The 12497-nt window shown below is 35.0% G+C and overlaps 1 protein-coding gene across 1 annotated transcript; it reads right to left on the bottom strand.

Moving 5' to 3' along the window:
- Positions 1–8580: 8580 nt before the first annotated feature.
- On the bottom strand, positions 8581–12263 carry LOC147563988 (cytokinin dehydrogenase 3-like). Its single transcript, XM_086665309.1, has 5 exons — positions 11454–12263; positions 10576–10703; positions 9906–10172; positions 9559–9818; positions 8581–9064 (listed from the first exon to the last, which is right to left on the bottom strand). The coding sequence occupies exons 1-5, from the start codon at positions 12046–12048 to the stop codon at positions 8725–8727; spliced, it is 1590 nt and encodes a 529-aa protein (XP_086521435.1). The 5' UTR covers positions 12049–12263; the 3' UTR covers positions 8581–8724.
- Positions 12264–12497: the final 234 nt, after the last annotated feature.

Genomic DNA, 12497 nt, shown 5'->3' with positions numbered 1-12497 from the left:
TCTATCAACTTATCTGTGTAGATTAGTCTTGTTGTTGTTGTCTGACTCATATTAGTGGCTGACTTTAGTTTTAATCATGCCTACAGCTGAGTCATTCAGACCGAAGAAAAAATGCACCACCGTAGCAGAATTGGCTACAAATTTTCAACTAATGTTAAAGTTATGCAACATTGGGAACATTATCTTGATATTAGGTTCTGCCAAGACCTAGAAACCTGAAATGGGAAGCTAACTTGGCACTGGTTTCCATTCTTAGACCTAACAATATTAACTCCTTACCTTTATTTTGTCCTTGCTTTCTCCATCTTCTATTCTAATCTAGTGGTTCCCTTTTGGAATTATATGGTTACAAAGTAGATTTGATATGATAATCTTTATAGTCCGAAATTGTCAAAATTAATTGCTCTAATTGATCGTGTCTCTCTCGTGTAATTTTTGGTGATAAAAGTATGTGAAAGTTTTTGTTGATGGGAGATCTAATGGGGTTCTGGAGAAGGGAAAGGTTTGAGATCTTCAATCCATGGTCACAAACCCATCTATGGTTGTTTGAGATCTTCAATCCATGGTCACAAAACCATCTAGGGTTTTGTGGACGGTCGATCACAGCCTGTCCACGAGATGTTTTATTTATTTATTTTTGAATAAAACACGAGATGTATGCTTGCATTTTGATTGTCGAAAAATACACGGATAATCTCTCTTACTAATCGATTCCAGGAGATAAATCTAATTATAAGAATAAGAGATAGGAACAAGTGAGATCTTGGAGTTTTGTGGAGACCTAGATTCATCACTAAAGGAGGAGATTGAAAATGATGCCATACCATCCGCTTGGTGCTCTCTTGAGCAATGCCGATTGTCAACATCAACAGCGATTGTCAACATCAACAGTTCCGTCTTCAGTATCAATGACATTGTATAGTACTGTGTTATCTTTTCTCTTAAACGGAGACTATGAAGCACCACTCCAAATTGAAGATGAATGATGCTACTCCACCAATTGCATCACCGTCTTTGGACTAAAGTAGACATCTTTCTGTCTCCTCCCTCTCTCTCCACCGATCGAATTTTCTTTGGACTTTCTTCTAGAAGATCAACAATTTTGTCAGTGATGAGTAGTAGTTAAAAATGATGGTGGTAGTCAGAAATTGTAGTTGATAGAGGCATAGAGCGGAGGTGAAAGATGAAGAATAGAGACAATCAAGTAAATTTTAAACAGAAGTCTCAAAGCCGAAGCAATAAAAGTTACATCTTATATTAAATCAATTTCTTTTATGATAATTATTTCGAAAGAAAAAAGTTACATATTGTATATATGACTTAAATCAATTTCTTTTATTATAATTATTTTGAAAGAAAAAAGTAATTGGGGAGATGAGGAGATATTGCATTTTCAACAGGACCTAACAGAAAATGTTTCTGTGGCATGAGGTTTGAGGGTATTTCAAGAATTAAACATTCACACACAAGAAATTCTTCCAAGACCAATTTTAACATATTCTTGATGATAAAATAGACTCAGATATGCTTAGCATTTAACATTATACTGTTTTTTAGTTTTCTCCAATGTCTCAAAGTTTCTTCTTCCACAACAAAACAATGTTTAAATTAACTTTGTGAGCTTTGGAAGGAAGATAGAAATATATAATGAATAACATTTGAGTATTTATAGGAGAAATTGCACATGACTACACGAATGAGTCACACGTCCCTTATCCTTTAGAACTCACACTTGACTGCTGTACAATTACCAGAAATCTTCACAAGTTATCTCCAAATTCAAATACTATAATTCTTATGAAATTGGGATACGATAAATTGATATCATGTGATGATAACTATCTAACATCTAATTGCCATTTTATATGTTAAATAGTGTGTTGTATATCTGTATTAGTCAAAGACTTAGGACTTCTATTAATCTGGTAGTAGAGAGAGAGACACATAATATGTAGATTCCTTTTACAAATTTAGATTTTGTTTTTCCAATTCATAAAATTTTCAACCCCGCTACAAATGAATGTTGAAATATATTATAAGGACTTACAATTACGGTTCAAATTTATGTGATTCTCTTTTACACAATTTTAAATCTGTAGTTTGTGTTCATTTCAAATGTAAGGTGATTGTTCCGTCTTAGTCATTTTACTATTAACTAGGTATCTCTCTCTTTCAACAAAAAAAAAACTAGGTATCTCTCACGATCCGCGAGTGCGGGTCAATTCCGTCGGGGTTACGCCAGTCGTGGTCGAAAACTTCCGTACAAACATGGCGGGTTCAAGCATCCGCTCAGTTTGCACGAACAGGATATTTATGAATATTGTCGTTTGACGTCAAGCAGACCGAGTGAAAACCTAGAATGCAAGCACCACATGATATTAAATTAGGCACCACAGTACTAGCACGTATAGGTTTTCACTTAGTTTGCTTGACGTCAAACGACGATTTACGTAAACACCGTGTGAGAACTAGGGTTTCCACTGAGAGAACTAGGGTTCGGCAGTAAGAGAAATGAGAAGATTAGGGCAAACTCTAATCACTTATATGGTCAACACCAAAGACCAGTCAAGTCAAGTAAGAGAAGTCAGTCAAGATGTCAAAGGCCCGTGAACTCAGCCCAAGCTCAAGTCCTATTACTTCATCACCTGTTAAAGGCAGCCACAACAAATAAAGATTAGTTAATCTTTCTGTTATTAGTTAGTTTGTCTGTTATTCTGTTATGAAAACAGTTTTCTGTTTTCTCTTCTCTATGAACTCTATATAAAGGAAAAATGTAATGTGAAAAGATTGATTGAAAAATAAAAATTATAGTCAAGTGGAGTTTCTTACATGGTATCAGTTAGGTTAGAAAGATCCAACAAGCTAGGGTTTCTCCTCTTGAGCTCAAGAACAATCATCACCATCTCATTCATAACATTGAAACATCAAAACATGACAAAAGATTAATATTCAAGAAGATTAAAGATCAAAAGATTTCTCAACATTACAAATTCAAGGAATTTAGTTAACAATATTCAAGAAGATTAAGAATCACTTACTCTTTTTTCGTGCTGTTCTTCAAACTTGGCTTTCTTGTTTCATCATGGCAGCACAAATACAAGGTAATCTCCCTCCCATTTCATCTGTTACTAGCTTTATTACTGAAAAACTTGATGACTCCAACTATTTGATGTGGAGAGATCAAGTTGAGACCTTGCTAGCAACTTATGATCTATTAGGGTTTGTCACTGGTTCTATAGAAGAACCTCCTCAACTTAGAATAATTCAAGGTATACAACAAGTAAACCCAGATTATCAACTTTGGAGATCAAAAGAAAGTTTTGTAAAATCATATCTTAAGAGTACCTTATCAAAATCTGTGTATTATGACACATATGGTCTGAAAACTGCTAAAGATATGTGGGACTATTTAGACCTCACAAACAATGAGGGTCTTGAGTCAAAAAAGGATCAATTAAGAAGGAAATTGCAGACTATAAAGAAAGGTAATGTCTCTATTGCTGAATATCTCAGAGAATTAAAGCAGATTGCTGATGCTTTAATTTCAGTTCATGATAGAATAAGTGAGCCTGAATTGGTAAGGCTGGCTATTCAGGGTCTAGGGTCTGATTATGATCAGTTTATCATAGCAATAAGAGCCAACAATGAACATTTAACACTAGGTCATCTCAAATCAAGACTCATTCAACATGAACAGTGGTTACTTCAAAAGGAAACTGATCAAGAAGCCTATTATGTTAGAAGATTAAACCCAAAACAGTATAATAGACCACCAAATAAGCCTGCACCTTCTTACTACAGGAATCAAGCTTATACAAACAATAATGTGCCTTCTATAAATAATCAGGGTAATAGTAGTTCTTTGACAAATCAAGGAAGTAATTTCATGAATAATCAGCAAAAGGGTAGGAAAGCTGATGATTTTGATTTCTCATCTGTTCCCTGTGGTCTGTGTAAAAGATGGGGACATGTTCCTAGTGTGTGTTATTTCAGATATAGACCAAATAAGTTTCAATCAGGATATCATACTGAGTCACATGATCATCAAGAAGAAATAATAGAAAGTGACAATGATAATGCAGTTTTCAAGTCCTATCTATATGAGGAAGAATCTATGTTAGAATGTAATAATGCAATTCTACTACCACATGAGCACAGTGATGATAATGATGATTTTCAGGAATGTCATACTGCCATAGTTATTGAGGATGAAGGAGAAGATGATATCTTTTATGACTGTTTATCAGGTTGTGAATAGTGCTATGTGTCTACAGTCTCAAATACAACAAATATCAAAGATAAATCATGGCTTGCTGACACAGGGGCAAGTAGTCATATGACTCATAGTGAGGAGAACCTTAGTTCTGTTCAGCCTTATATAGGAAAAGAGGCTGTTATGGTTGGAAGTGGTAAATTCTTACCCATAACTAGTACAGGTACTTCTAAACTTGCAACTTCCACACATGAATTTGGTCTAAGCAAGGTTCTCTGTGTTCCTCATCTAAAGAGGAATCTATTATCTATATCAAAGTTCACAATGGACAATTCCTGTTCAGTAGAATTCCTACCTTGGGGTTACAACATCAAGGATATTCATTCTCAGAAAATACTAGCTGAAGGACCTATCAAAAACAATCTATATCCCATTGAAGTTCATGTTCCTATGTTAAAAAAAAGGACTATCTCTGCTAATTTAGCTCAAACAGGAACAACATATGAAACTTGGCATGCAAGATTAGGTCATACACATAGTGGAGTAATCAAACAACTATCTCATGAAAATAAAATTGCTATATCAAACAAAGTTCAAAATACATTCTGTCAATCTTGTGAATTAGGTAAAAGTAAATGTTTACCTTTTGAGAGTTCTTCAACTACAACAACTACTCCTCTATACTTAATTCATTGTGATATTTGGGGACCAGCCCCTATATCAACACCTAATGGAGCAAATTACTACATTCTGTTTCTAGATGACTATAGCAAATTCAGCTGGATATATGCAATGAAAGTCAAATCTGACAGCATTAAGTGTTTTACTCACTTTAAGGCAACAAATGAAAATCTCTTAAAAGAGAAGATTGTCTATTTTCAATCTGATGGAGCTCCTGAACTAAAACAAGGAGACTTCAGGGCTTTTCTAGACAAGAATGGAATCATTTTCAGATGTTCCTGTCCATATACCCCTCAACAAAATGGAAAAGCTGAAAGGAAGCATAGACACATCACTGAGCTAGGTAATACACTATCTTTTCATTGTTCTTTACCTAAAAGTCTATGGTTTGATGCATTTAGCACTGCAGTTTATGTCATAAATAGACTACCCACAAAAACTTTACAAGGAATATCACCATTTGAAACCTTATTTCATGTGTCTCCTGATTATTCCAATCTCAAAGTGTTTGGTTGTGCATGCTATCCTCACCTTGGTGAGCTTAGAACAGATAAACTAAGTCCCAAGAGTATACAATGTGTGTTTCTAGGATATAGTAATGAACATAAAGGTTATAGGTGCTATGACCCTATATCCAAGAGACTTTATATTTCTAGGCATGTGATTTTTGAAGAAGACAATTTTCCATATGTCAACCTTTCTCAAAAACAGCCTAGTAGTGATCAGATAATGAAACCACATATTTCATTACCCCTGCCACCTATATGTCATTATCAGGATAGTACTGAATTTGGGACACCTAGTATGCATACTAGTTCACCAGCAAATTCAGAAAATAGGTGTTCTTCTACAAGTGTTTTGGGCATTACTAATGATAGCACACCAGCAAATTCACAAGTACAAAGACATCCTATATCATCTGATCAAATAACAACAAGGAGCAGGAATGGTATTATCAAGAGTAAACAATTACGAAGTGATTTTGTGGCACATTATACATCACCTCACATTTTAAATGTTGCTTTTCTATCAATTTTGCAACTACCAATTGAACCCACATCTTATAAGGAGGCAGCAAAGCATGCTGAATGGGTAAAGGCCATGAATGAAGAATATCAAGCTTTACTTGATAATAAGACATGGTTTCTAGTTCCTTATGCAAATCATATGAATATACTTGGGTGTAAGTGGGTTTTCAAGATAAAACAGAGAAGTGATGGCTCTATAGAGAGATATAAAGCAAGATTAGTAGCAAAAGGTTTTCATCAACAAGAAGGGGTTGACTATGAAGAGACTTTTAGCCCAGTGGTAAAGGCAAACACAATAAGGATGGTTCTCACTATTGCAGTCACAAATTCATGGCATATTAAACAGCTTGATGTATCAAATGCTTTCCTACATGGGACTCTTGATGAGGCTGTCTATATGATACAACCACCAGGTTTTGTTCAACCAGGGAAGGACAGCCATGTTTGTCACCTTCATAAGGCTTTGTATGGACTCAAACAGGCACCAAGAGCCTGGTTCAACAAATTTGCAACTTTTCTGTTGGAGTATGGGTTTCAGAAAAGTAGGTCAGACCATTCCATGTTTGTATATCACACAGAGACAACCAAAATGGTCCTACTTCTATATGTGGATGATATCATCCTCACAGGCAACTCACTGTCCCAACTATCAAGTCTCATAAAGGATCTAGGCAACAGCTTTAAGATGAAAGACTTGGGTCCCTTAGCTTATTTTCTAGGGATTGAAGTTACACATGATCAATCCAAGGGTACATTATTACTCACACAGAACAAGTACACATTACAACTTCTACAGAAAGCAAATCTTCTAGATTCAAAACCCTCAAAATTGCCAGTATCAAGTGGAAAAAGGATTTCACTTACAGAGGGGGATGCACTTTCTAATCCCACTGAATATAGAAGTCTAGTAGGAGCACTTCAGTACCTCACTCTGACTCGACCAGATATCTCCTTTGCAGTAAATTATTCAGCTCAGTTCATGCATCAACCATCAACAGTACATTTGGTCATTGTAAAGAAGATATTAAGATACTTAAAAGGGTCAATGGGGTCTGGAATCAACCTTTCAAAAGGTGATTTGTCTGTTCTTACAGCCTATTCTGACTCGGATTGGGCTGGATGCCCTGACTCAAGAAAGTCGACTGGGGGATATTGTATTTTCTTAGGCTCAAGTCTTATCTCATGGAGTTCAAAGAAACATGCGACAGTGGCCAAATCATCAACAGAAGCAGAGTATAAATCTCTATCAAATGCAGCCACTGAGTTAGTTTGGATATCATACCTTATGGATGAACTCGGTTGTGCTCTCTCTCGTCCTTTTCACCTCTTCTGCGACAATATCAGTGCGAAATACCTAGCCTCAAACCCTGTTTATCACGCTCGCACAAAACATATAGAGGTGGACTTTCATTATGTTCGTGACTTGGTTTCGAATGGATCGGTGAAGATAACTCATATTTCCACCACAGAACAGTTAGCAGATATCTTCACAAAAGGTTTATCAGAAGATATCTTCAAGAAATTTCGAAACAAACTGATGGTTTTTCGTTCCTCATCACCATCGATTTGAGGGGCGCTGTGAGAACTAGGGTTTCGACTGAGAGAACTAGGGTTCGGCAGTAAGAGAAATGAGAAGATTAGGGCAAACTCTAATCACTTATATGGTCAACACTAAAGACCAGTCAAGTCAAGTAAGAGAAGTCAGTCAAGATGTCAAAGGCCCGTGAACTCAGCCCAAGCTCAAGTCCTATTACTTCATCACCTGTTAAAGGCAGCCACAACAAATAAAGATTAGTTAATCTTTCTGTTATTAGTTAGTTTGTCTGTTATTCTGTTATGAAAACAGTTTTCTGTTTTCTCTTCTCTATGAACTCTATATAAAGGAAAAATGTAATGTGAAAAGATTGATTGAAAAATAAAAATTATAGTCAAGTGGAGTTTCTTATACACCGTGTTACGTGCACCCTGAGCGGATGTCTGAATCAATCATGGTTGTACGAAAATTCTTGATCACGACAGGCGTAAACCCGACAGGAATGACCGTGTCACAGGACGCCCGAGATACCTAGTAATGTATAAACAAAAAAAGAATATCATAGTAAAGTTTACAAGTTAGATATCACTAGGAGACCCTTTACTTTATTAAGAATTACTCCGTTCACCAAATTTCCTCTTGGTCTTTGTTGAAGTGATATGTCAAAAATTTTAGGCATAAAATCCATCTTCAATGCTATTTCCGGCATATTGACATGTTAACGAGGGGAGAGTTTCAGTATATCAATAGATATTATCTAGGCATGTTCAGTAGAAGGGAATTCACCCCGCCTGCTTCTTAGGATTTTGGCCATGTTTCGAACTGGTTGTTAAATACCCGTGTACAATGCTGGATTCAATGATATCATTATACAACACGTGGTAGCGACAAAAACCATACACTCTTAAGGGTTATTTTGTGCCAACAACTGCTTAGCCAGCTGGTGGTGCATCTACTTCAAAAGTCCCGAAGTTACATGTTCGAGATCTTTGATGATGGTAGTTATCGCACCAATTCAGCTCATGTGCTATGGGATTTTCTTTTGTCCTTCTTGCTTAACTCTTGGGAGAATATGGTTCTCGGTGAAATTATGTGTAGTTAATTTTGTGTTTGGTTAGTCAATATACATCAAAAGAAAAAGATAAATGCATACCACCTTATTGAGTCTTTTTCACTTATGTACATTCCAAATCTAATCCAAGAAGAACTAATCTTCTTCCCTTTTTAACTTTTCATTCTAATGGTTTCTTTATTGTGTTCCATAATGTTTAATTAGAACTTGCTTTTCTCATAAATATGGATTGACCAGGAGCAAGCAAGTTTAACGGGTCGAATTCCGATTTTCGGGTTAAAAGTTTCTCCCATTTTCTCCCAAAATGCTCTTTCCAACCTTCTTGTGTATTGTAATGAGTCAGATATAGTTTCCCTCCCAATTCCTTGGTCAATGTGGTTGAGATCTGATTATTCTCCCAGAGATATCCTTCTAGGCATTGCTTTGAGCATGTTTTTGGGTTTGCCATCCTCAGCATTCCGATGGTATAAATTACATTCCCATTCTTGCCAGAGATGTCAGATTCCGGTAGCACTGCCGACATGTTTGAATCCCACCTGTACATACAAGTATAAAATGTAATTAGTAATCATAGTTAGAATGGTAAGGTACTATGAAGAAAATGTTGTTTCCACTTTAAGTCTATAATGACATATTTTGAACATCGGATGTGAAATTGGTACTTCGATGAAAAAAACATAGGGCCGGCCAAGTCCGAGACATTCATTCCGAGTCATCAAACTCAGATAAGTTTGACACAGTCTATATAAGAATGTTAACCCTCACTAGGGTTGAAAGTTCTTGCACCAAAAAGTCCAATATTACGATAATTTAAAAAGAGATGGAGGATATCTCCGTTTAGGAAGTTTTATAGGCAATGTCCAAACATCTTAAAAGCAAATCGACTTTTTTACCAAAATCTTGATCAAAACAAGTTGATCCAATATGGTTAGAGGCAATGCCAAAATTTGAGGGTGTTTGTCACCGAAGTTGACTATAGATATAATCAAGTATAACTGTGTTGTTAGATGAGAGAGAGGTGGTATCTTACTTGTCCTTTAAGAAGGGGTAAATGATAAGAAGTCCATCAAAAGGAGTGGATATTGTTTTCAATATCAAGTCTTTCACTTTAGAAATTTGAGCATTTGGCACAAACATATTAAGCCATGGGTGAGGAACATCCCACAATCCAATCTCCCTTAGCTTCATCTCTTCCCCCCTCACCCTATTAATAAAATCAAAGTATGGTATTTCCTCATTGTATAATAGTGATGGCATATACTTCATTTTCTTTGCTACCCCTTCCACCACCTAAAAAACCAAAAATAATAAAAAAAAAAATCTAAAATATTAAAAAATTATAATTTAAAAACAAAACAAAAAAAATTATTTACTTACAGTGTCTAGATTGACTCCTTTGTGGGATACATCATAGACTACAAAGTCAATGCAGAAGTAGATTTTAGAAGTCCCTGGTGGATAAAGTTTAGAAACAATGGGTTCTATATTTGCAGGGAAGGAACCAAATGAATTTTGAAGAGAGTCTTTGTCTAGTATTAGAAACCCTTCTACATAATCCACCATTTTAGACATTGATACAACCAACATTTCTTGATCCTTTGTGAATTTTTCGAAATCATCATAGAATGCTCTCACCCATTTCAACTGCAAAAACAAAAATAAAATTTAAAATTCTAAAACAAGATTGGTCAATATAGTTTACTAATAGTTGTGTTAGAACGACAAGTGGCCCGTGCCAACCCGCCACAACTAAACGGGCAGTTGCGGCTCAAACTAAACATTGCACGATATGTCACAACGGGACCACTATCGGAAAGTACTACTCAGAGTCTTGCTCAAAACATTGATGATATAATGCCCTCGTGTAATTCGAAAAAAATGAGATTTAAAAGAATTGTTAATTAAAGTATTTGGAATGAGTGATACCTAATCTTTTTTTCATCTAAGACTTTGAGTAATTTTTTGAAAGAAAACCTTCCCCAATGAGAATTGATGGGAAAGAGAGAGAGAAGTGGATCAAGAAAAGGAAAAAGATAAGTGAGTTTACTCTTTTTGGTGCTTTTTGAAGTAAGATTCTTGCACTTGTTATAACACCAAACTGGCCTAGTCCACCTAAAGTTGCATAAAAAAGTTCAGAATTATTTGATGGTGAACATGTTACAAGCTCTCCTTTCCCTGAAAAAATAAAACATATAATCAAGTCAATATTCTCAATAAATTCTCATTTAATAATCATCAAGCAATGATACTATATAAACATAACTCCCTAGAGTTTATGTATAAAGAAAGTGAGGAAGGGAAATCTAGTTGACATTAGGACTATTATATTTTAATACTAACCCAAGAAATATACAATTTAGAGAGAGAGATAGAGGAAGATAAAGAGTTAATTAGACGAAACACATACCGTTTAAAATACCATAACATAATGTTACAATCTAAAAAATGGCAGTTTCTATAGATTTCATCGTAAAACAGTTTTTTTGTTGAAACAAGTCAAATAACAGTCATAACAGTTGGAAAAAACAATTATAACAGAAAACAATAGTGTATGCAATTCTAATGCATATATAAGAAAAACCAAAATATTTCCAAACAAAAAAAAATTTAAGAGGTTACCAATGTAGATTTACCCTAGACCTAAATAGGAATCAACCGTCTATTGAAAGTAAAAAATCCATCAATAAAGAGAAATTGAGTTGACTGAAAATTGGAGATTCTTGATTTCGTGTAAATCTGGAGTAAGGTTTGACTTGTAACCCTTTTCTTCTGGCATTACTATTTGAATTATCGAAGAGAAAGTTATGTATCGCTACCAAAAAAAAGACGATTTTTTCATATTTGGTCCTCCAAAAATGGGCCCTTATTAGGTCATAAAGTCTTTGCATAAACCTCAGGGAGAGAGAGAGAGAGAGAGAGATTTACCTGTAATAACATCAAGTTGAAGAACATTACTAATTTGAGGACCATATTTGAAAGTTTGACCACCAATTCCAGCATTAGAAAGAGTTCCACCAATGCTAAGATACAAATAATCAGTCCATGATCTTGGAGTAAGACCTTCTTTCAGTGTCTCCTCAAGAAGTTCAATCCAAAGAGTTCCACCACTAACATCAACATAAGAGATATAATCACTACTACCCTTTTCTCCAACTTGTCTTTTATGTATTTTAATGGAGGAAGGAAGAGAATTCATTTCAATAACAATGCCATTAAGAGCTTGAGCTTGACCACTAATGGAGTGACCAGCTCCTTTAGCTGCAACTGTAATTGAAGAATCATTACCATTACTAATATTACTGAGTAAAAGTGAAATCTCTTTTGGTGAATTTGGTATAAGTACTGAAGATGGAGAATTAAAATACATCCTTCCAAAATCTATTGATGATGAATTTGTGGGTTGGATGAGTTTAAATGGTCCAAAATCCATTTGACTTTGAACCAATAACTTACATTGAGATGAAAGTGCCAAAAGAAAAACAAGAAAATTGATTCTGCTGCATAATAGTGAAGATCCCATTGTGTATGGTCTAGAGAGAGAGAGAGATAGAGGGAATGTATTGAAATCTCTGCTTTTTTGTTGATATGGTCTGTCTGTACCAAACAAAGACCCCCACTAGTTTCTCTTACTAGTTTCTCTTTCTATATGATCTTACAAATAAAGGCAGTACTTCATGTCTGCTTAATTTATAGAGAAAGAAAGAGATGTTAATAGATCTTGTTCTAATACCCTTTTTCTTACCAACAATAAAGTGTGTGTATTTAAAGTGAGGAAGAAATTTTTTAACCATTTTTGTCAATACAATATAATGTCTGTTATTGTCTATGAGATCTCTTTGAAATCTAATCTTTAAATTGGTAAGATGGTCCTTGCCAAATTAATTATTAATAAATGGAAATAACTTCCCAAATAATAAGGAACTTACCATAACAATTCTTTTTCCTATTATGATTCTCGTAGACCATTAG

Source organism: Eschscholzia californica, unplaced genomic scaffold (assembly GCF_041429995.1).
Source record: "Eschscholzia californica isolate CP2 unplaced genomic scaffold, dmEscCali1.0.p SCAF_1, whole genome shotgun sequence".
NCBI lineage: Eukaryota > Viridiplantae > Streptophyta > Magnoliopsida > Ranunculales > Papaveraceae > Eschscholzia > Eschscholzia californica.
This window is presented reverse-complemented; position numbering and strand designations above follow the sequence as displayed.